The sequence below is a fragment of the Lepisma saccharinum genome, chromosome 5 (genome assembly GCF_977018435.1).
Source record: "Lepisma saccharinum chromosome 5, izLepSacc3.1, whole genome shotgun sequence".
In the NCBI taxonomy this organism is placed as follows: domain Eukaryota; kingdom Metazoa; phylum Arthropoda; class Insecta; order Zygentoma; family Lepismatidae; genus Lepisma; species Lepisma saccharinum.
In genome coordinates, this window is record NC_139233.1 from 46,456,254 (window position 1) to 46,478,623 (window position 22,370).

General features: G+C 38.9%; 1 protein-coding gene across 2 annotated transcripts in view; it reads right to left on the reverse strand.

Moving 5' to 3' along the window:
• Positions 1–5,561: 5,561 nt before the first annotated feature.
• Positions 5,562–22,370, reverse strand: part of LOC145988352 (carbohydrate sulfotransferase 11-like) — a 29,735-nt gene continuing 12,926 nt past the window's right edge. For both annotated transcript variants that reach the window (XM_083123227.1, XM_083123226.1), the window contains exons 2-5: positions 20,780–20,947; positions 19,791–19,939; positions 18,609–18,780; positions 5,562–6,611 (exon numbers count right to left, since the gene is read on the reverse strand). In XM_083123227.1, the coding sequence (XP_082979353.1) occupies positions 6,021–6,611; positions 18,609–18,780; positions 19,791–19,939; positions 20,780–20,944 (1,077 nt within the window). In that variant the 5' untranslated portion in view covers positions 20,945–20,947 and the 3' untranslated portion in view covers positions 5,562–6,020. The remainder of the gene's footprint in view (positions 6,612–18,608; positions 18,781–19,790; positions 19,940–20,779; positions 20,948–22,370) is intronic.

Below are 22,370 nucleotides of genomic sequence, written 5' to 3' on the forward strand. Positions count from 1 at the left end.
GCTGTGTAAATATATATCCATTTTACATTAACTGTAACATCTTGTCTTTGGGTAACTTTGAGCATGTTGACACTAGTGTCATCTCATCAGTTGGAGGAACTAATTAAAAATTAATTGGCTACAGACATCTAAGTTGTGGAAATTGTGGGGAAGCCAGAGGTTGACTTGGTAGAGTATTGGCATGGAATTCCTAAGCCACAGAGAGCTTTAGTTTTCACATTCGTGATAACACTGCTTCAGAAGATGGATAAAATTATATGCTAAACACTTTTTTACGCATAGTAAGTTACTAAATAACTTGATTTAGGCCTTGTATTGTCAATTTTTATTCATATGTGGTGAAAAATCCCACAAAAATGGAAAATTTGCAGCTAACCACATTTTTAGTGTAGCCATATTTTTGTACATTACTATGCTTCTACTATGTTATTTTGACTATCTTTTCTGCATATGAGGAGTCCAAAGTACTTGAATATATTTCTATTATCATCATAATTTATTGAATATATGTTTATTTATCTTTTGTTTTTAAATTTTTCAGATGACAATGCACATTAAAATCGATCCTTCTCAATCTAATTGTTAGATTTTCAGTCAGTTATCTTTTTCATAGCCATTAATCTTGTAATGAAGAGACAAAATGCCACATTTTTCTAATTGAATGTTATGTAATATAAATCAGGTTTTAAGTAGAACAATTTTTTTTCCAATATTTTTTTTGTAATTAATTAGACTCTGAAGTTCCACGCAGTCAGGTGTTGATTAATTTAAAAATGTTGTTTCTGAAGTTCTGTCGTGCGAATAATGAACTAAGAATAAGCATGAAAGAAAACTCTTTATTTTAATACTGAGGAAAACTCTTTTTAAAATATTTTTTTGGAAAAATAACACCAAGCTGTGAGAATAATAACGTCGAAATAATACAGGTTCTCCACAAAGTCTCTTTACAACTTTACACTTTTATTACAGACACTATGTAAGTTCATGGTGTTTGCTGTATAACTGTAAATATCAAAGTTTTAATTGACATTACCATTTTTTTTGTTTTTTTTTTCTTCAGGTGCCCCACTGATGTAGCAGGCTGTGTTGTATGAAAATGTGTTCCCTTCAAGAGAAAGTGCAGTGCATCACTTGTTTCATCAAAACAAAATCTGATATACAACAAGATTTCCGGAGTAAGTATGAGAAAACCCTATCATCTAGTCCTACTATCAGTTATTAGCACCAGAAAGATTCAAGTGGCTGCTCACGAACATCAAATGTGTTCGTGATTCATTTTCACGAAGTTCTGAAGAAGTCAATTCATTCTGCTGGTAGCGAACCACAAATGCTCCAGTCAATGGTACACAAGATCCTATGTAGACATTTATGCCTATATGCATAAAAAGTGCAACTGTTCCAAGCACTTGCACCAAATGATAGACCAGAACAAAAAGAATTTGCAGTATTTAATTCAGTGTTTGTGAGTGACCACTATGATCTTGATCCAACACGGACCCAGTCTCCATAAATTTATGGTGCCATTGGCAGATAGTAGGACAAGATGCCTTGGTTTTATCATACTTAGTCTGGAGATCTCGTTACGTTTGTGTATCAGATGTGGTTTGCCTTGCGAGGACCACATTTTCATAACGTCGCAGCCTGCTACGTCAGTGGGACACCTGAAACAAACAATGGCAATGTCAATTTAAGCTTTGATATTGACAGTTGAGTGTACAGCAAATACTATGAACTTATATAGTACAGGGTGTCCGTAATAAATGTGCAAAGTTATAAAGAGACTTTGTGGACACCCTGTATATCTTCTGTGCATAGTAAGCAATTTCACATAATACTAAACTTGAACGACCAAAACCTGCCAAGTGGCTTTCAATTGCATGATGCATGGTCACTGCCCATCAAGTCCTATCACCATTGTTTTCTGGTTTCTAGGCGAGTCTCCTCTGATTACTTTCAAGGAGCTCCCCAATTGATAACTATGTTGGACCAACAAGACTTAGAGCTGCCATCGGGAATTGAGCATGGGACTGCTTGCACCAAAGGCTACACTTGAACTGTACTGCGCACCTTTATTTTGTTATTATTATTAGTATTATGCTTTTAATTTTTCATATTTTCTTTCCTCATTGGCAAGCCCATCATTTTTTTCTTTCTTCGTTTTTCTTAGTCGACCGTTTCTTGTCTTTTTCTTTGTCAACCCAGAAGACAGAGAAGCTGTACGGCTACCCCAATTCCTGCATTCCAGCAACACCCCAGGATCCACTATAACCAAACCCCTATATAATTAACTAAACTTTACATTTTCATCATTTGGACAAAATAATTAATAATCGGATCATCTATCCATTGCATAGTCATCATGAGTGGTTATACATGTAATAATAGAGTACTAAAGCTACAACAAAGAATTTGTACAGGAACTAAGTTAGGGGTAAATAAGGACACACGTTGGCAGTTGTGTGTGTTATGTGAAAGGGGGTCCCAAGAAGTGATTTTTTTTTTCTCTTTTTTCTGCAAAACCCGGTAAATGGAGAGGAACCATGCAAGATGTTTGACCATTGGTTCAAGGGAGGACAGAGGAGCCAAAGGGCGATAGAACTGATTGTTTTTTTCTTTCCTTTTTTTAAGAAATTTTGTTGGAAGAGGGAAACGTGCATTTTAGAAGAGTGTGTTTGAGAATCTGACGAGAGGAGGTGTGCAACGGTGTTATACGAAGTGTGGAAAGGAGAAGAACGTTCATTGTTCTCGTACTCCTGTGTGTCTTTTGGTGAAGTGGAAGGAACAAAAGTACAGTGGATGAGAGGATATATTTTCCACTCAGTTATTCTACACCACGAGAAGATGAGCTTCTACCACCAGAACAATTTAGTGCTCTGCAGGCAAGGCTAGCTGATCCAGAAAGACATGTAAGTTAAGTCAGACTGCAGTAGTGGCTGACAGTAGCACTTTCTGCTATTGCCCCTCGTCTCCTAAACCATCACGGACAGAGGAAATATGGAAGGTAAGCGTGTGTACCTCCAATTTATTAAGTTGAATTTTTAACGTGCACGAACTGAACAAACTCACAATACAAATTTTTAATTTTTTTTATTTGGCCAATGGGGTTTTATTTTATGTAAACAAATGGGTGGGAGAGTTGTACCTATTGATTTTGTTTATTTCATTCTAGAATAGATTATAGTATAAATTGACAGCTATTTATTTTCATTCTTTTTACCAAGAATAGTAATAATAAATGGCAGCTACCCTTTCCCAGTGCCTGGTTGGAGTGGCAGCGGAGAAGAATGAACCCTGGGAGTCTCATGCTCTGAATATTCTTAACCCTTCGCTACCGCTCTGCCCAGCACAGAACTCTTTTTTTCATATAGGCATGGGTATACATCATGTAATGAACAGCTCTATTGCCAGTTTTACCTTTTGCTCTTGTGGATATTCTTTAAAGTACTGCCGATAAGAATGTCCACTTATTTATTATGCTGTGTTCCTTTTCTGTATACAGAGTGCGTTACAAAATGTTAATACACACGTGGAGAATTACATTCTGGCAGCTGTTCTTTACTTTCCTGCCAATGTCTGGATCTGCTGTAATTGGGTTTGAGGCAGTAAGAGAATGGTTGCAGCTGTAGATGCAAATGTAACATTAGTGTTGGTGTGCCAAATAGGTGTGTAGCGAAAAACAGGTGCTTATCAGATGGACTTTTGGCATGATCAGAAGCCAGAAAGTAAGCAGGATATTATCAGTATTTCAACATTCTCATTGTAACACCGACTTGTGCACGATTCATTCTCTCCCATTGCAGATAGCCGGCCCCCGTGGCAGAGTAGTTAGCACATCGTGCTACGATGCCAGGGGTTCCGGGTTCGAATCCCGGCCTGGGCATGGATGTTTGTGATTGTCCATTCATCAATTTCATCATATCATCACTCATCCCCATCTTCACAAATTAGCCCAAAGTGGCACAAAAAGCAAAGTAAAATAGCTAAAGTAAATCAATCTCAATCCCATTGCAGATATTTGTAAGCGAATAATGGTGATAGTCATATGGTGTCAAATTAGCATTCTACAAGACACTGGTGCAAATCCTCTCATAACACTCATGTGTCATATCGCAGTATGAGACTTAAAAAGTGTTAACATGATATGAATCAACAATGAAATGAGGTAACGTGATATGGTGTTTATCGTGGTCCGTGGAACTACATGGCAAAGTACATGGGTTGGAAATGTATAGTGATCATGATGGTACATGTAAGTACAGGAAGAGCATAGCACAGAATCACTTTTATGTTCCCTTAATATAGTCTCTGGCATTGTCCATGACCCTGTGCCATTGTTGTGGTAGCTGCATTATGCCGTCAGCAGCCCCAGATGTTTTGATGTCACGGAGGGAGCGGCGAACTGCACACATAATGTCTGGAACCGTATGGAAACAGTAGCTGATGAGTGTTCCTTGAATTTAGGGAATAAATCAAAGCTACAAAGGTAGGAATTAGTTTCGTGCACACAAACATTTGGCCTTGTCTGTGCCAACATGGTCTGGATCGCACCTACCACTATTCCCCTTCGAAACCAGTTCACATAGTTACCCATTCCAGTAATTATCCTTATCCTTCTACTCCCAAAATCTGCAAAACTGTATTCAACATTATGTAATCTAAATTTTCAAAAAATTCTTGAAGATCTTGCATAATCTGAGGGAAAATTTTTCAGGAACCTCCAAGAGAGGAACAAATCCTTAAAAATATACAGTGTCTGCATGTACTCTTACTTCTGAGTCAGTGCATTCCAACTCCTTTTTACCACTTTTCTAATTAAATGATAATCATAATACTAACGTATTTTATAGCACAAGGAGTAAAACTAAATGCCTGGCCATGAAATTGGGTGGGTTGCAGAAGTTCGTGCTGTTGCCACGTCAGAGTGCAACCCCATGTGTTCGGAGGTTTAAGAGAATGAAAGATCTCATTGTAGAGTTGGTCTTTGTAATCCATGTGATTCAAACTGACAGTATTTGCTCGAAAGATCAGGGATGACTCAAATATGACCCATAGAGAGAGTCGTCTGATGCTCGAACTAGGCAACGCAGTCTGGTTGATGTTGCCAAAAAGTCTGCGGGAACCAGTGACTTTTGTCCCACGCTCGCTTTGCTTTTCTCAAATGTGGCACCAGTGCAATTCTGCCCAGCCACCTATTTTCATGACCGTGCATTTTATTCCTAACATGGGTTCCCCCTCCTTGATTATGTTTGCAAATATTAGGGATTTTTATGGAATCTTCACATATATTAGCACTCAAACTATATTTTAAATAGTATATTTCTTAATTTATATTACAAACTAGTTTGTTCAATTATTACATGTTCCTTATACTACTCGTATAAACAATGAACGTACAGAAAGTGCATAACATTAACCCGCATAAAAGTTGGTAACTTTTGCAGATTTATGAATACATTTTCAAGATTCTTGCTTTTTCTAGTCTGATGAAAATTAAAGGTAAAGGTAAAGTGCTCCTCTGTGCTTAGCACGACGCTATGAAGGCGTATGGGGGTGTGGGGGTAAAATTACTATTTTTAAACATAATATACTCCCATCAATATGATGAGTAATGAAATATTTTTTTTTCTCCTTTAAATTTCCTGGGAAACTAATAATGTTATATAATAACAATTTTAATTTTTAAGTTACTAGTATCTCCTGCTCATAAGAGCTGTATAGAGTTTGGAAGTAAGGCTCAAAAATACTTTGAGTTTCGCAATACATGGAGGTAGTGATTCCCATGTACCAGAAAAGTGACATAAATAAGAATACAATTACAATATGCCAGATATTGTAGATGGGGATATTGTCTAATAATAGTGTTGTTCCCCAGTGGAGTTTTTTTTTGTTGTTTAAGTTAAAGTGAGAGAATCAAATCTAATAATTCACATATCTGCAAAAGTCAATATTCCTTTCTTCATTAAATTATTACTCCAGATTTTATCACAGTGCATATCTTCATTATCACCAAACATGTTATTTTATGCCTTGGCGTATTGTATATACTCATCCGGACTGTAGTCAAACAGTTCAAAATCTAAGCGATATTTCTTGTAAAGTTTATGTACCTGTTCCTTTGTAAGTTGTGAGAAATATCTTTCGGCAACATCATGAGTCTTTCTCCCTTTTGTCAGATGTTGCCAACGAGGTTTGATCGTTTCCTGCAAACCAGCCAACCAGATAATATACACTTGGTCCCTGTGAAGAGTTTCAACTTTAGCAACAACATCGTAATTAAGCAAACACGGTGTACAAAACAAGTAATATGGAATCCAGTGATCGTCTGAATAAAGAACAATATCGGTGTTCAATAGGTAAGTGACGAATTCGGGGAATGTTGGTTCAATACCCTTCGGTGGTGGTAGTCCTGGTTCTTGCATGTAGTGGCTTTCTCTGTTAGTTATGTTACTCTTCCTATATTTCTGGACTATTTTTTTGCCATATTTCGTGTAGAAATGTTCCACTCCATGTTCTAGTCCAATGTTGATGTTCTCAAGTTTATCTCTGTATGCTGACAACAAGCGTTCGAATGGATGTCTTACAATCATGAACTTCAGTGTATTCAAGAATGCCTGGAAAAAGACAAAATCGTCAGGTTAAGTGATTCAATTTTTTGCTGGAGTTTACATGATCTATATTTTTCAAACTGGAAACCAGAAAATAAAACGTTCAGTGGGGATGTGTACATTCTAGGTGTGCAATCCTTGTGGAACGAATAAAATCACATGGAGCAAGGCTGGAAAATGTCACATTGGTCCCAAACTTTGTGTGGAGTGTATTTAGGTCCATTGGCACTCAACTGGAGGATGACTTGCTAAATTCTCACCTTTTGGAATTTTGGACCATGCTAATGGGGGATCATTCGATGAATTGTAGAGGTTTTTAAGGCCCTCTTTAGATGTAAGCATTTCCTTTAACATTTTTACTAGCATAAATGCTACGTAAATGCTTTCAAATATCTTATAGTGGAAAGTACTAGGTCATTCAAATATGACCAGGATTGAAATACTTTATTGTCAAATACTTATTTGCACATGTCACCCTTCAAAGTACTCCCCTCCAGAGTCCATACATTTGTTCCAACGTTCTGAAAGCATCTTAATGCCCTTTTCATAAAAGTGTTTTGGTCGGCTGCGTATCCACTCCCGAACACTGCCGATGACGGCGTCGTTTTCCGCAAACCGCATGCTTTCCAAGTCTGATTTAAGCCTTACAAACAGGTAGAAATCACTTTGGGCCAAATCAGGACTGTATGGCAGGTGTGGAAGAAGGTCCCATTTTAATTTGCTGAGGGTTGCCATAGTTTTTTTGGCTGTATGAGGCAGTGCATTGTCTTGAAGGAAGGCTACCTGCTTTCCACATCTCTTCCGCTTGGATCGGATCTTTTCCTTCACTTGTGTTGTCAGGAGTTCTGAGTAATAAGCTACAGTTACTGTTCTGGCATCTGTAAGAAAGTCTACATGGATAACCCCCTGCCAGTCCCAAAAAAACGTTGCCATCACTTTTCCTACCGAACGGGACCTCTACACTTTCTTGGGTCTGGGTGATGGATGTTCTCGGCCGACGATCATGCAGTTCATTCTCCATGCGCTCTTTTTCCTCTCTGAAGTACTTACACCACTCAAACACACGGGTTCGTGAGAGACACACTTCCCCATACTGTTGTTTGAGTCTCTGCAAAATTTCACATGGCTGGACGTTTTCTCCGAGAAATTTGATCACAATGCGTTGTTCCACACTCCGTGGCACCTTCTGATCGCTCCTCACTCTAGCAGCACTCAGACATGACTGAGCAGGTTCTAACCTGCATGGGAGGGAGAGTGGGGGTTGTGGCTATTTTCCCAAGGACGCACAAATGCTGTGCATGTCAGGTTGTTTGAAAAGAAATCAGTCCCGATCATATTTGAATGACCTAGTATTTTACACAGAAGCATTTCATGTAACATTTAGGTTAGCTTCACGATTACAAGGTATAATTTATACAGCAGGAATGGCACGTCGAGATACATCATTTGTTGTGAGTGCACAATGTTTATAAATGAAACAACTAATATATTCTTCCATATGTGTACTGTGTACATTATAAAGTATGTTTTTAAGCAGTGCCATTGCTTTGTACCTAAAACCTTTTCATATGAAACGTTATTCCTTTCTGTTGAATAGTTATTGGCTTTGAAAAATGTAAGGTTATACTTTGTTTACATCTCACTCGGCCTCCATTACATCTACACTCATGACCTAGATGTCGCTTCTGATTGGTTATGCTATGAAAACAGGACCGATTCTATCCTTGAGAAATGCCATGGGATATGCCAGGATGCGAGAAAGGGACAAGAATTCACTATAGAGCGACCACAAGGAAAAAACCTTGAACGAAAAGTCCCCGTGCAGCTTTCCCTTCCGTTCAGCTCGGGCCATAAGGAAGCATAGTCCACTCTCCGCGTCCCCTCCTCGCGGGAGTATGGTGCACAGGAGTCATGGGTCTGAGCAGCTTGATTTGCTTGTGATTCCACTATAGTGAGGAGTTTACATTAATATTTTTTTCTTTTTCACAATTGTATGCTTAAAGCAAACTGTTGAAGATTTATCTCTAAAGAACTAACCACGATTATTCTTTCTTTATATATTTTTATATTCGCATATAACAGAACCTTTCGGTTGCTCATTTCGCTATTCACTTGTTTCAGTATAACTTCAATTGTTTATTTGCATAAATCAAATGCTTTAAGAAACCTGCACTCGCATTGGTTAATTCATTCTGATTGCGGTGTCTTGTTACCACCATATCCTTGCACTCTGCAGTTTCAGTGTTCGTGGAGAAGCCACTTGGGCAACAGCCGAAAACAGTCGCGGACAATTATGGATACCGTAAGCCTAACGTGGCTATGTTTCATTTGTGGCATTTCAGTGAAGTACAGTGATATCTAATTGATCATCACAACAACATTACAGTGCTCGATAGCATTCATTCAAGAACTAGTGGCGTGTTATTGTAACACCAGCTGCAAACCTCGTGTAAACAGTTTCCCCAGGCAGGAGTGCAGGAAAGTGTAATTACGTGTTGTGTGTATATATTAAAATACGTGCCTGTATTTTCTTTACAATTCCCAAGAAGATTGTGGTGAACTTAGCTCTATAGTGATATAATCCATTCCAGAGGGATGCAAGTGTTAACCTACAAATATGCTTATATTTAGATCCTACCGGTCCGGATCATCGTATATTTTTGGTCATCAACGGGCCAGGTTCCGCATTCATTTTTGGTCCTCTACGGACCAGATTAATTGTTAATTTTTGGTCCTTCAGGGCCGGATATATTCTACATTCATTTTTAGTCCTCCGTGATCTCCTTTGTATTGAACATAAGGTGCACCACCATTCAGTGATATTAGTGACATTGTGCTGTGTGTGGAAACATTATTTTGAAGTACAGTTATTACATTTATTGAAGCCATTACGTAATTAGTTACAAACGTGGGAAATCTCCTCGTGGCTGCATTGTCGTGCTCAAGGTCATCATACTTGTGGAAACACCGAACGCACGGTGTTAGTGTTTTGTCAGTGACATTTGCTCATTTCACATTCCAGAAATCTCAAGCAACGCAAGGAACATTCGTCAGGCGAAAAGTATCATCCATTATTGTTGATGCGTTGAGTTATTTTTGGACTAGCATTGTTTTTCGTTTCCTGCAAAGGAAGACTTTTCTTATTATTTCGTTATGAAAAGTAAGAATTTAGTGTACAGAAAGGAATTGTTGATTGTTGAAGAATGCATATTTTCGAGTTGCATAGAAGTATGGACAAACCATCACTGTAGCAACAAAGGATCAGCTGTTTGAGCATTGATCAGCACAGAATCGATGGCGACCAGTATTGCTGCAGCCTAACAAATGCTACAGATGCCCAGATAATGCCAAATCGGTAAGTACGTACATTGTTTGATTCATACTACCTCATTCTCTCCTTTCTTTTCAAAACAATTACTCTTTCCCACCTTGAGGCATGGCAGACTTAACACATCTTCTCAGGCAATGTGCTGCCTACAGAGGGCAAATAACAAGATTACAATCATATGTTAGCAATATTGACCCCGAAGCATCGAACATTCAGCAAATTAATGTTCGGCTAGAGCAACTGAACACATTGTGGCCCAAGCTAGAACAAATTCAGTATTGAATTTGAGGGCACAGATGATGAACACACGGCGGTTCGAGAGACAATCGAACTCATGTATTTCGATCTTAAGTTTCAAATGTTAGCATTGACTGAGGAAGAGCAAGTGAACACAGGGCTTCGTGCAAGTCTCAAGTTAAATTGCCATTAATAGAGCTTCCGCATTTCAGTGGGAACTATACAGAATGGGTGCCATTCAAGGACACTTTTTCCTAACTTATACATGACAATCCTGAAATATCGGACATTCAGAAATATCAGTACTTGCACGTTGCTTTAAAGTGAGGCATTGCAAATCATTCAAAGTATACCAATTACAGCATCCAACTACGCTGTTGCGTTGAAACAGCTTCAAGAGCGATTTGATAAAAAACGTCTCGTCGCCGCTTCATATGTCAATGATATTTTGCATATAAAACCAGTAGTGAAAGAGAATGCAGAAGAGTTACGAACATTCACAAACATGGCTATCAGTTCCATCTCAGCTTTGAAATTAATAGCAGGAGATAGCTCACTATCAAATATAGTGTTAGTTCAGCATCTTACTTCTCAGCTTGATGCCACTACGTGAAAAGCGTTTGAGTTAGAAATAAATAATTCTGAATTCACAACTCTTGACAATTTGTTTCAATTTCTAGAGCATAGAACCAAAGCTTTAGAGAAATTCAAACCAATTTGCAATGAAAAATCAGCATTCAGACAGTTTAGTGGCAACAACAAACAACAAGGTCACAAACCTACACATCCTTCTCCTTCAAGATCTTATATTTCTACTGTATCTCCTTCATGTCAGTACTGTAGAGATAGAGGTATTAATAATAAGCATCCACTTTTTGCTTGCGTTTCTTTTAAAGCAGCTACAACAGCTCAGAAGTACAAGTTTCTTCGAGAAAACAAGATCTGTTTTAATTGTCTTCTGCAATCAAATCACCAATCTTCTCAATGCAAGAAAGGATCGTGGAAATGCTGTGATGCCAAACACAACACCCTTCATCATGAAGATAAGGACAGTGGAGAATGCCAAACGCAGAAGCAGCACAGTCAACCCGCAAGCAAATGGGCAGTAGGCGATGATACTCGTTTTCAGGATAATGATGTCCAGACTAAAGCAGCATACTGTTCATTCAAGAAAAGATAAACTTCTCAAATTATCCTTGCCACAGTAGTTATAAGAATAAAGAACGCATACAGCAATTGGCTTCCATGTCATGCACTTTTGGATGGGGCCTCACAAAGTAATATTATGACCGAGCATCTAGCCCAGCAGCTACAAATAAAGAAACAAAAATGCTGAATACCTATCCAAGGGAGAAATGAAGCTACAGTGCAAGCTTTTCATGCTGTGGAGACTCAGATTAAATCCAGCATAAGTTGATTTACCATGAACATATCCTGGTCCATTGTGCCAAACATTGAGACTTCCACATGGGGAATTCCGAATGACATTTTAGCAGATCATAGTTTCCACACGCCAGGCAACATTGATCTTCTTTTGGCTGCGGATGTGTTTTACACAGTCATCAAACCCGAGAAGCTTTTGAGCACAGGAAACTGTCCAGTGTTGCAAAATACAGAATTTGGGTGGATCGTTGCAGGAAGGATTCCTAATGCACCATCTCCCAACGGACCTTCAAAGTCATTTTTTTGTTCGTACAGAAAATACAGTGAACTTCCAATTACGTTTCTGGCAGTTGGTGGAACTCTGACAAGTTGCCTTTGCCAGAAGAAATCGCTTGTGAAAAGCACTTTCAGGAAACTACATCTCGTGATAGAGAAGGTCGTTTCACAGTCAAGTTGCCCTTGCTATTTCAAGATTTGATCAGTTAGAAAGAAGACTTGATCGCGATATAGATTTGAAAATAGAGTGCACAGACTTCATGGTAAAGTATGAAGAACTCAAACACATGAAACCAATTGGAAGATCTATCCAGAGACAAGGAGACAAGATACTATTTTAATCATCACTGTGTGATTAAGAATCAAGCAGTACTTCGCATTTGAGAGTGGTTTTTGATGTGAGCTTGCCTACAATTTGAAGAGAATCATTGAACAATATTCAGATGACTGGTCCCATGATACAAGATGAATTGTTTTCGATCTTGCTCAGATTTCACACTCACAAGGTAGCATTGTCAGCAGCCACGGGTAAAATGTACAGACAAGTAAACATGCATTCTGAAGACAGAAAACTCCAATGCATTTTATGGAGAGCATCACGTGACGAACCGATCCATATTTACAGTTTGAACACCGTCACGTACGGATTAACTTCAAGTTCATTCCTAGCTACAAGGTGCCTCAAATAGTTGGCAGAGGATCAATCATCAAATTTCACAGAAGCGGCTCATGTCTTGACACATGATTTCTACGTCGACGATTTTATGGGAGGAAATTATTGCATTGAAGGTGCAACTTGTGAAAGTCTCACCGAATTGCTCCAGAAGGGAGGATTCAATTTGCGCAAATGGTGCTCCAATAGCAAAGTGGAGTTAGAATCAATTCCAGAAGAATTGAAGGCAGTAAAAGATCTGGTGCAATTCAACACAGAAGGCACGAAGATGCTAGGCATTTCATGGCCCCCATCCACAGGCAAGTTTATTATGGACAGTAAAGTCGCCACATCAGTGGATATAGGCTCGTTGAAAAATGTTCACAAAGCTCCAAGTTGCCAGCATAATCGCACAAGTGTTCAATCCAATCGGACTCATATCACCAGTTGTAATCACATACAAGTCATTCTTGCTGCAGTAATGGCTCCACAATCTAGGATGGGATGATCCACTTCCTGAAGATTTGCAGAAAACATGACATCATCTTCATTCGCAACTCGCATATATTAATGAAGTACAAATTCCAAGATTTGTTTTGGCTCCAGGAGACATACGCACCGTTCAAATTCACGGTTTCTCTGATGCATCAGAAAGAAACTACGGCAGTGTTCTGTTTGTAAGGTCAATTGATTCAGAAGGTCATATAAGTGTGAACTTATATGTTCAAAGTCACAAGTGGCTCCAGTGAAGAGAATCAGTCTTCCACGTTTGGAACTATGTGCGGCAGTTCTACTAGTCAAACTAGTATGTAAAGCATTGCCCACACTGCATCTAAGCATAGACAGCATTCACCTATGGACCAATTTCAAAATCGTCCTAGCTTGGCTGGCCTCACCAGCCAGTAAATGGAAACCTTTTGTTGCCAACTGAATGGCAATAGTACAGGAACTCTCACAAGTCAGTGATTGGAAACATATTTCATCGAAGGACAACCCTGCAGATTCTGATATCAAGAGGAATCAATGCTAAAGCAATCAATCACATCACTTGAAATTTGGTGGCATGTACCCAGCTGACTTCAAGAAAACGAGGCACAGTGGCCATCCTCCAGTTTAACATTCAGTCCAGACGACAACACTATTCCAGAGCAGCGTAAGGTATCAGCTACCACATTGGTCACTCATTTGACAGCTACAGAAGAAATCATAATCAGATTTTCCAGTTTATCTTGGCTACTCAGAGTAGTGGCACTTTACAAGAGATTCATCAACAATTGCAGAAATTCAAGTAATAAAAGGACTCAAGATCTTATCACTTTTGAAATTCAAGATGCAACATTTCCCTGTATCAAAATAATACAATGTGCATTTTTCTATCAAGATATCAAAGATTTGACTGACAAGCAGCAAGCATGCAACAAAAGCATTTTAAAGAACCTTCATCCATTTCTTCACAATGGACAAGTCATTTGTGTCGGAGGAAGATTGGAAAACAGTGAACTGGAATTTCAAAGCAAATATCAAATTATTCTTCATCCGAAGAGTCATTTCACGAAAAGTCTGATAGCATCAGAACACAAGCTTCTCATATCATCACTTTGTGAGCAATACTGGATACCTCGCATACGTCAAGTGGTCAAGCAGATCATTCACCAATGCAACGTACAGGCCATTCGGTTTAGCTTGAGCTCTGACCTTCAGCTGCACAGAAGCCTACTGTCAGCACGATGATGCGAGAGTTCCACTGAGAGCAGAGTTGCTAACCACCTTAACAATTACCTACATCCATAATCTGACTTCAGAGCTTATTGCTAGGGGTGTTCGGTACTTGCATTTAGTTTCTTTTTTTAAAGTGACAGTTTGAGAAGGTGATAATCCAAGGAAAAGAATGACAGAGGATTATTTTTGTCAGTGAAACCCCCATTGCTTCCTCGGCGAAAGAGGCAATCCCTCCCCCTCTTCCTCTCCGGGGGGGGGGGGGGGGCAGATCCTATTATTGCTATAAGGTAATTTTTGACCTGTGTTGCAGGGGTGAAAACTGGAAAAAATATTGGAGAATGCAAAGTGATTCACAGTCAGAGTAGAGAAATTATCTCAACGTGCATAAGTTTATGAAGAAAGAAGCTGACAGTGCTTTTGCGTTGAATGCTAAACAAGTGCACAAGCATGTTTCCGCTGCTACTGACGTTTCATTAAGTACTTCGAAATGCATCTAAAACGAAAATGATCGCAACGAAGTAACTGGGAAGAGATTAGTAACACCTAGCAAACCACGCAGAAGAAGGAAATTTAAAGTGATGTGGATGAATTTGACAAGTGTGTTATTCATAGAACAATTGACGAATTTCATGATCATGAAGGAGAGAGTCCTACTTATGATTCGTAAGTATTTTTTTTTCTTTTTTAATGAGACAGCATATAGCCTTTTGAGTTTCATGTCTGGTAGAATTGTAACTTCCGCGAATTGCAACACTGCTCCTTTGAGTCACGTGACGTCCTCTGCAGATGACAAACCTTTCCTGCTTTGTGCATGCCAGAGCTCAGGCTAAACTGAATGTGCTGTATGTTTTCGTTTGAATGTTTCAGTTGCCCAACAACTGATGGGGCAGTTACCTTCCAGTAGAGTAAGACCCAGCAAGGCATTCTATCACGTAGGCATGATTATGCAGGACCATACCACATTAAGATTGGATCCGCAAGAAGAAGATCAACAAGAAAATGCTACATTGCAGTTTTACTTGTCTTCACAAGGGCAATTCATCTTGAGATTGTCTCGGATTTAACATCATAAGCCTTCATCGCAGCTCTACTACACTTCATGGCGAGAAGATGAAAGTGTGCAAGCATTTTTAGTGACAATGCAACAACCTTCCATGGTGCTAAAAATGAACTGCAAGAATTGCGTAAACTCTTTCAATCACAAGAATTCAACAGATTTGCAGCAGAAGAGGGATTTTTGAAAGTGCAGTTAAGTCAATGAAATAACATCTTTGCAGTGTAGCAGGAAATGCTGTGCTAACATACGAAGAGCTAGTGACTCTGCTATGTCAAATAGAGGCCTGCCTCAACTCCCGTCCTCTTTCCACACTCCCTGATTCTCTTGATGAATCCACTTACATTGTCCGTGGTCATTTTCTTACTGCCCCCCCCCCCCCCCCCCCCACACACACACACATCATTTCTCGAACCAAACATTTCAGATCTGGCTGCCAACAGGTTGTCCAGATGGCAACGTATTCAGCAGTTCTAGCAGCAGGTATGGAGCAAATTGTCTCAGGACTACCTACACAGTCTGCAGCAGTGGCAGAAGTGGACAACTGTTCAATCCAATCTGAAGCCTGTCACACTAGTGCTATTGAAGGACGACAATCTTCCACAACTCTCGTGGAGAGTTGGCATCATCCAAGAAGTGTTTTCAGGAAAGGACAACCTAGTGCACGTAGCCACAGTGCATACTAGGGACAGACTACAAAAGAGCGTTAAGTAACATTGTGCCTTTACCACACTGGGAGCAAGAAGATCTATGATTTAAAGTATCCCCTAGTGTTAAGTTGGATGTGAACATTCCAACGGGGGGGGGAGTATGTTGGAGATTTATCTCTAAAAAACCAACCATGATTATTCTTTCTTTATATATTCGCATATAACAGAACCTCTCTGTTGCTCATTTTGCTATTCATTTGTTTCTGTATAACTTCAATTGTTTATTTGTGTATATCAAATGCTTTAAGAAACCTGCACTCGCAATGGTTAATTCATTCTGAGTGCGGTGTCTCGTTACCGCCACGTCTTTGCACTTTGCAGTTTCAGTGTTCGTGGAGAAGCCACTCGGGCAACAGCTGAAAACAGTCGCGAACAATTATGGATACCGTAAGCCTAACGTGGCTATGTTTCATTTGTGGCATTTCAGTGAAGTGCAGTGATATCTAATTGATCATCACAACAACAATTGATCATCACAACAACATTACAGTGCTCGATAGCATTCATTCAAGAACTACTGTCGTGTTATTGTAACACCAGCTGCAAACCTCGTGTAAACAGTGTCCCTAAGCAGGAGTGCAGGGAAGTGTAATTACGTGTTGTGTGTATATATTAAAATACGTGCCTGTATTTTCTTTACACTTCCAAGAAGATCGCAGTGAACTTAGCTCTATAGTGAAATAATCCATTCCAGAGGGATGTAAGTGTTAACCTACAAATACGCTTATATTTAGATCCTGCCGGTCCGGATCATCGTATATTTTTGGTCATCAACGGGCCAGGTTCCGCATTCATTTTTGGTCCTCTACGGACTGGATTCATCGTTCATTTTTGGTCCTTCAGGGTTGGACACATTCTACATTCACAAACTAAATTCCAAGAAAATCTTTCATAATATGATAAAAATAAGATCATGATTGTTCTCCTTAACTGTGTCCAAAGTTATCTCATGTTATTACAACCACCTCCCAAAATTTTGTTTTGGCCCAAGTGGACCACTATTGATCTTTCCTTTTAATTTTCTAAGGGCAATGTTGACTTGTGCTAGATAATTCCTTAGCTAATATGAGAAATATTACATTCTTTTGTGTAATACAATACGGATAATGATCCACCTGCCCTCCCCCTGCTTCCGAGATCCACACCTAATGTAACAATGTAACATGCAGGGCATACACAAAAGAATTGAGCAGTTTCAAAAGTTAATAGAAAATTAATTCCTCACCTTACACGGGCACAACATACATTGTCAGCGGCAGCAACTGTTCAAGTTTCTCATTCGTTAATTACAATCCTTCAATGCATGCACACTTGGTCACACGACACATATCCACATGGTAATCAAACTCATCCCAGACTCGGTGTAGCATCCCCTCTGTAATGGCTTGCAATGCATACATTATCCGATCATGAAGTTCATAGATGGACATGGACAGTAGGGTATATACATGCTGTTTTTAACAAACCCCCAAAAGAAAGAAATTGCATAGTGTAAGGTCCGGCAAACAGTGTTGTTGTCTCCATTTGTAGCATGTCCAATTGAGTGCTGCGGAAGAACACTATTGAGAAACACTCGAATATTCCTGCACCGTCCAGATGTAGAATGTAATCATCGTGATTGGTATTCACTTTGTGTAACAACCAGTCACCGTTCCTTCAGTAAAGAAAAATGGGCCATGCACTTTCTCGCGGAGGACCGCACAGAAAATGTCGACTTTTGGAGAGTCATGCTGGTACTCTACCTGTGCATGTAGTTGCTTGGTTCCTTGATGCGGACATTGTGTCTTTTTCACCTTGCCACTGATGTGGAATGTAGCTTCATCGGAGAAGATCAGTCCTACGAAAGCATCTTCCTCCATTTTCAACTCCATCTCCTCACAAAATTAATGCCTTTTCACTTTGTATGTTGGTGTAACAAGCTGCATCAATCGCATCTTTAAGACATAGCCACTTAAGCAACACCGTCCACACCATCATTTTTGGCATGCTTAATTCCCTGCTTACTCTAGCCACAGACTTGCAAGGACTTCACTGAAACATCTCATGCACTCTATCAATGTTGTCATCAGACACACAAGGCCCAACCAGGACTTTTGCCTTTACACAATCATCCAGTTTTCTCAAACAGTTGGTTCCAGCTGGTTATGTTATTCTTGTGATGCGTCTTTTAAACCGTGCACGAAATTCATGCTGCACTGTAATCACAGATCTGAGCACTTATCTAGAAAGCCTTTATCTTGCTGCAACACCATCTTTAAAAGTGGCCCCGTGGTCCTGCAGTAAGCATGAGAACCTAACTGTTGGTAGCGTATGACAAACTTGGACAGTTGCCGCCACTGATAGAGTATGTTGTGCCTGTGTAAGGTGAGAAATAAATGTTCATTAACTTTGAAACTGCTCCATTTTTTTGTGTACTTTTCAGCTTTACTAATCATGCAAAATAAGTTCACAGTGAAACCTCGATTTTGCAATTTTGCAAGGCACCAAAATGTAAAAAGTTAAAAATGTGAGCAAATGTTACATATGAGAAAGTTTTATAAGATTGTGCTCTGTTCAATCTAGGATAATGAAAAAAACAATGAAATTTCAAGACACGGAACTCAATGCAAAAATAACAACAATGAAAAGTAGGTTTTTTAAATACCTGTTCTGCTTCTGCATTATCAGGAGATGGGTACATTTTTCTAGCTACTTCACTAAGCTGTTTTTTCGTATTTCGAAGAAACTCTTCGGTCTGCCCACCGAGGATGCAGAAATGGTACAGCCATGTAGTAGATCCTGATTTGTAGATGGGGCAGTAAGATAATTTGTGTTTCCTGAGGAAAGAAATGGAAAATGAATATTGAGATCAACTCTCCCTACATCTTTGACAACTTATATTACTGGATATGGTGCTACTTTGGTCACCATTAATAAAAATGCAATGAGAATATCAATGGAAAAACTTAGAGATATATTTAACAATCCTTAATGAATGATTTCTTCAATTACTGTGTTAGTGATGTTTCATCTAATTTTTGTGGAGGGAATTTTGTATTCTGTATGTGAAAGTCTCATCTCTTTACGTAAACTTTTGTCACATTTTTAAACAATGTGATTTGAAAATATCACATCTTTCAAATGTGACAAACTTAAAAATTATTAGAACAGTTTGTCATTAAAAATGGCTGGTATGAAACGAACCATTTGAGAGGGTCCTTTACATCCACCCATGGGCATCCGGAAGGTGGGGCAAGGGGGTTGTGGCCCCCCTGAAAAATGAAAGTCAACCAAAAATTGTGTATTTCACACACATAATTTCATTTTAGCCACAATAATATGTGTTAATTATTGCATGATCACCATAAATTCAAATTTAAGCAATGTTTTTTTAGGGAACAGTACTATTTTTGGAGAAAATGTGCCTTGTTTGTCCCCCCTCCCGGAAAAAAATACCTTCCTTGCCCCTCCCTGGAAAAAATCCTGCGGACGTCCATGCATCCACCATTGCCATTGGTTTAAGATATGGTTAGTAAGGTTCATTTGTCACATATGTGCTAACATTAGCATGTGATGATGTGTTAGCATACACAATTGCAAAAATTTTCTATGGATCCCACAACATTTAGAAAATTACATTGAATGCTCGAAGTGAAAATTCCTGGTTGAATTTGGGTTTGGTGGGTGGGATGCTTGTATGATTCAACATGGAGACAATGAAGTAGGCTGGAGGATGCCTTTCATTTTTTTTTAATAATGGGGTGGGAGGAATAGCATCCCCACATTCCCCCACTTCAACACTGATTACAGTACCAATTCTCATGTGTAGGCACAGATTACCACTTACTGGTCTATGTAGAAAACACTGTATTGTGGTGTGGGTGGGTGCTTAAAGGGTGATGCATCTGCTGAATGTTTGAACAGGCCGAGGTTGTATTTCCGGCACACTTCTTGAATGTGGTGCAGTCTTTGGGCATTTGAAGCCTCAGCTTCATCCTGGAAGAAATAATAATGTTCAATAGTTTACAAAACATACTCTTGTATCAGAACTTTTAAAATCATTATGGATTTTTTGGTTTCGTAGTGTATATTCACAATTGGCAATTTTGGAAAGTTACTTTTAAAAAATAACCGAGCTAGAGTTACTCCATTTGAAATGCAACTTGGTCATGGCTACCATTACTTTCAAAAGCAACTAAGTTATTTTCACAGTTACTCTCATAAAACATATTCCATGTATGAACTGCAAGCAGGTTCTTCTCTTCTTTACTGATGGTGATCTAATAGTAACACTAATTTTCATTAAATTATGATAATATACATTTTTAAATATGAAAATATAGAGGTAAGAAAATTCAAATCAAACCATTGTACTTAAAAGAAAGTATTTGATGTCAAACACTTGCTTGGAACAAATATAAATATGAATTTTATTAAATAATATTTTGTTAGCAAACCATAATTTTATTCATTACTGTTAAAACTTACAGAAAGCAACTATTAATTTTGTTACTCCATACCCGAAAAAGTAACTGAGTTACAGTTTTGAGTTTCAGAAAGTAGTCTACAGTAAGTGGTTATAGGTGCAAGCACGTCACTGATTTCAGATCATAAATCTAGTTGATTGGTTTGGTTTATTTTACTTCGTTTTTCTGCTACTTTTGGCTAATCACGAAGATGAGGATGAACGATGATGTGAAGAAATTGATGAAGACACACTCACAAATAACACCCAGGCAGGGATTCAAACCTGAAACCCCTGGCGTTGCAGTGCGCTGTGGTAACCACTCCGCCACGGAGATCGGCCACAAACCTTGTTCTTGAACTAATACTTACTATTAGCTTCCTGGTTTGTTCATTGGATAACTCATTGTTCCTGTGGCTCTCTTCCAAGAATGCTGGTTCGTGTACTGGAAAAGTTGTGTGGAGATAGACAAGAAGAAGCCCAGTGATGACGATGCCAATGATCAGGGAGCGTGCATTCCGTCTGCACAGGCGCATTTCCTAAGCGGAAAGAAAGAATATCTAAAAACCTCATGATCTTGCACAGATCCAAATAATTGAATAATTGTGAGGCAACCGCGATTTGCTTCTCCAGCCGACTACAGGGGTCTGGCCAGTGAGCCTACCAACAATGTAGAGCGCTGCCGTTAGGTTGGGATAAGATGACATCACCGAGTTACCAGTACCCGCGGCAGGTGATTGGAGACTTTAGAAGCTGTAACTCGCTCCCAAGCTGAAGATGCAGAACGGCAAGAGCCTTTTCGAAAATAATCGCGCTCTTCTAATCAGAACACTGGTATATACATACCAGTGGGTTTATTGATTGGTCATAGTTGTTTTAAAAATTGCTGACTAGTGTTATGAATATTTTAGTTAATTGATATTTGAATCCGACTTCATTACACGAAACAGGGGCGCCGACTTGTCAAAATTATTGGGGGGGCTCTGATCACTGAAATAAATGAATGAATGACTCCCTCCCTCCCTTTTTTTACAAAAATTGCGTCTTCGTATAGAAGTTTTTAAGCAGTTATTATATTCCTCATGCAAATGAAATGCAACATGAGAAACGTTTAGAAAATGTTTCAAAGTCTCTTTATGTCTTTTGTGTCTGCTCATTTGTTTTTTAGTTAGCAATTAACATTTTTATTGAAAAGTAGGCTATGTATGTACATTAATAGCCCAACCTAACAGTTTTATGCCCGCCTCGGTAGCCAAGCGTGTTGGGTGGTCAACTCAACTAGCTTTGATCCGGAGGTCTCGGGTTCGAGTCCCGACGAGGGCATTGGGTGTGTTTTAACCCTCCGTCATCCGCGCCCTCATAGTAGCACAAATGTCCCGCGCGCGGCACTCAGTGCCGCCCTATCAAAACCAACTTTATTTAGATGAACTATTGATGCAAATTGATGTTGAATTACCCTAGCGCTTACTGGAAATCAGACGATACTCGTATATATATGAACACAAACAGTCCATTTCGGACATTTTTATTAGCTAAACTAAAACTAAAACTAAAACGACATAAACTAAAAACATTAGAGGAAATGACACAGAAGTACACGCTTGACTCTTGAAGTAAATGCACCAAAATATTATTCTCAAAGTACGCGTAATTAAAATTTTGCCATATAATAAAGGAACTAAAAAATGAACTCATCATTCACAAAATTTTCAACGTAGTTTTCAAGAACGTTCAACATATTTTTTAAAACGAATTGAAATCATACAACTTATATGGGCTTAGAAAGGAACAATTTGTTCCAAAATTCTCAGTCAAAATCTTGCTGACTAGCTGAAAAAGCAATCAAATGAGTAAAATACAACTCGAAGATACTTACAAAATATTAAAATTTTCAAATCTCAATGTTTCTTCTTGTTTTACAAGATATACGTGAAAAGAGATGTACAAACTCAAAACAAAACG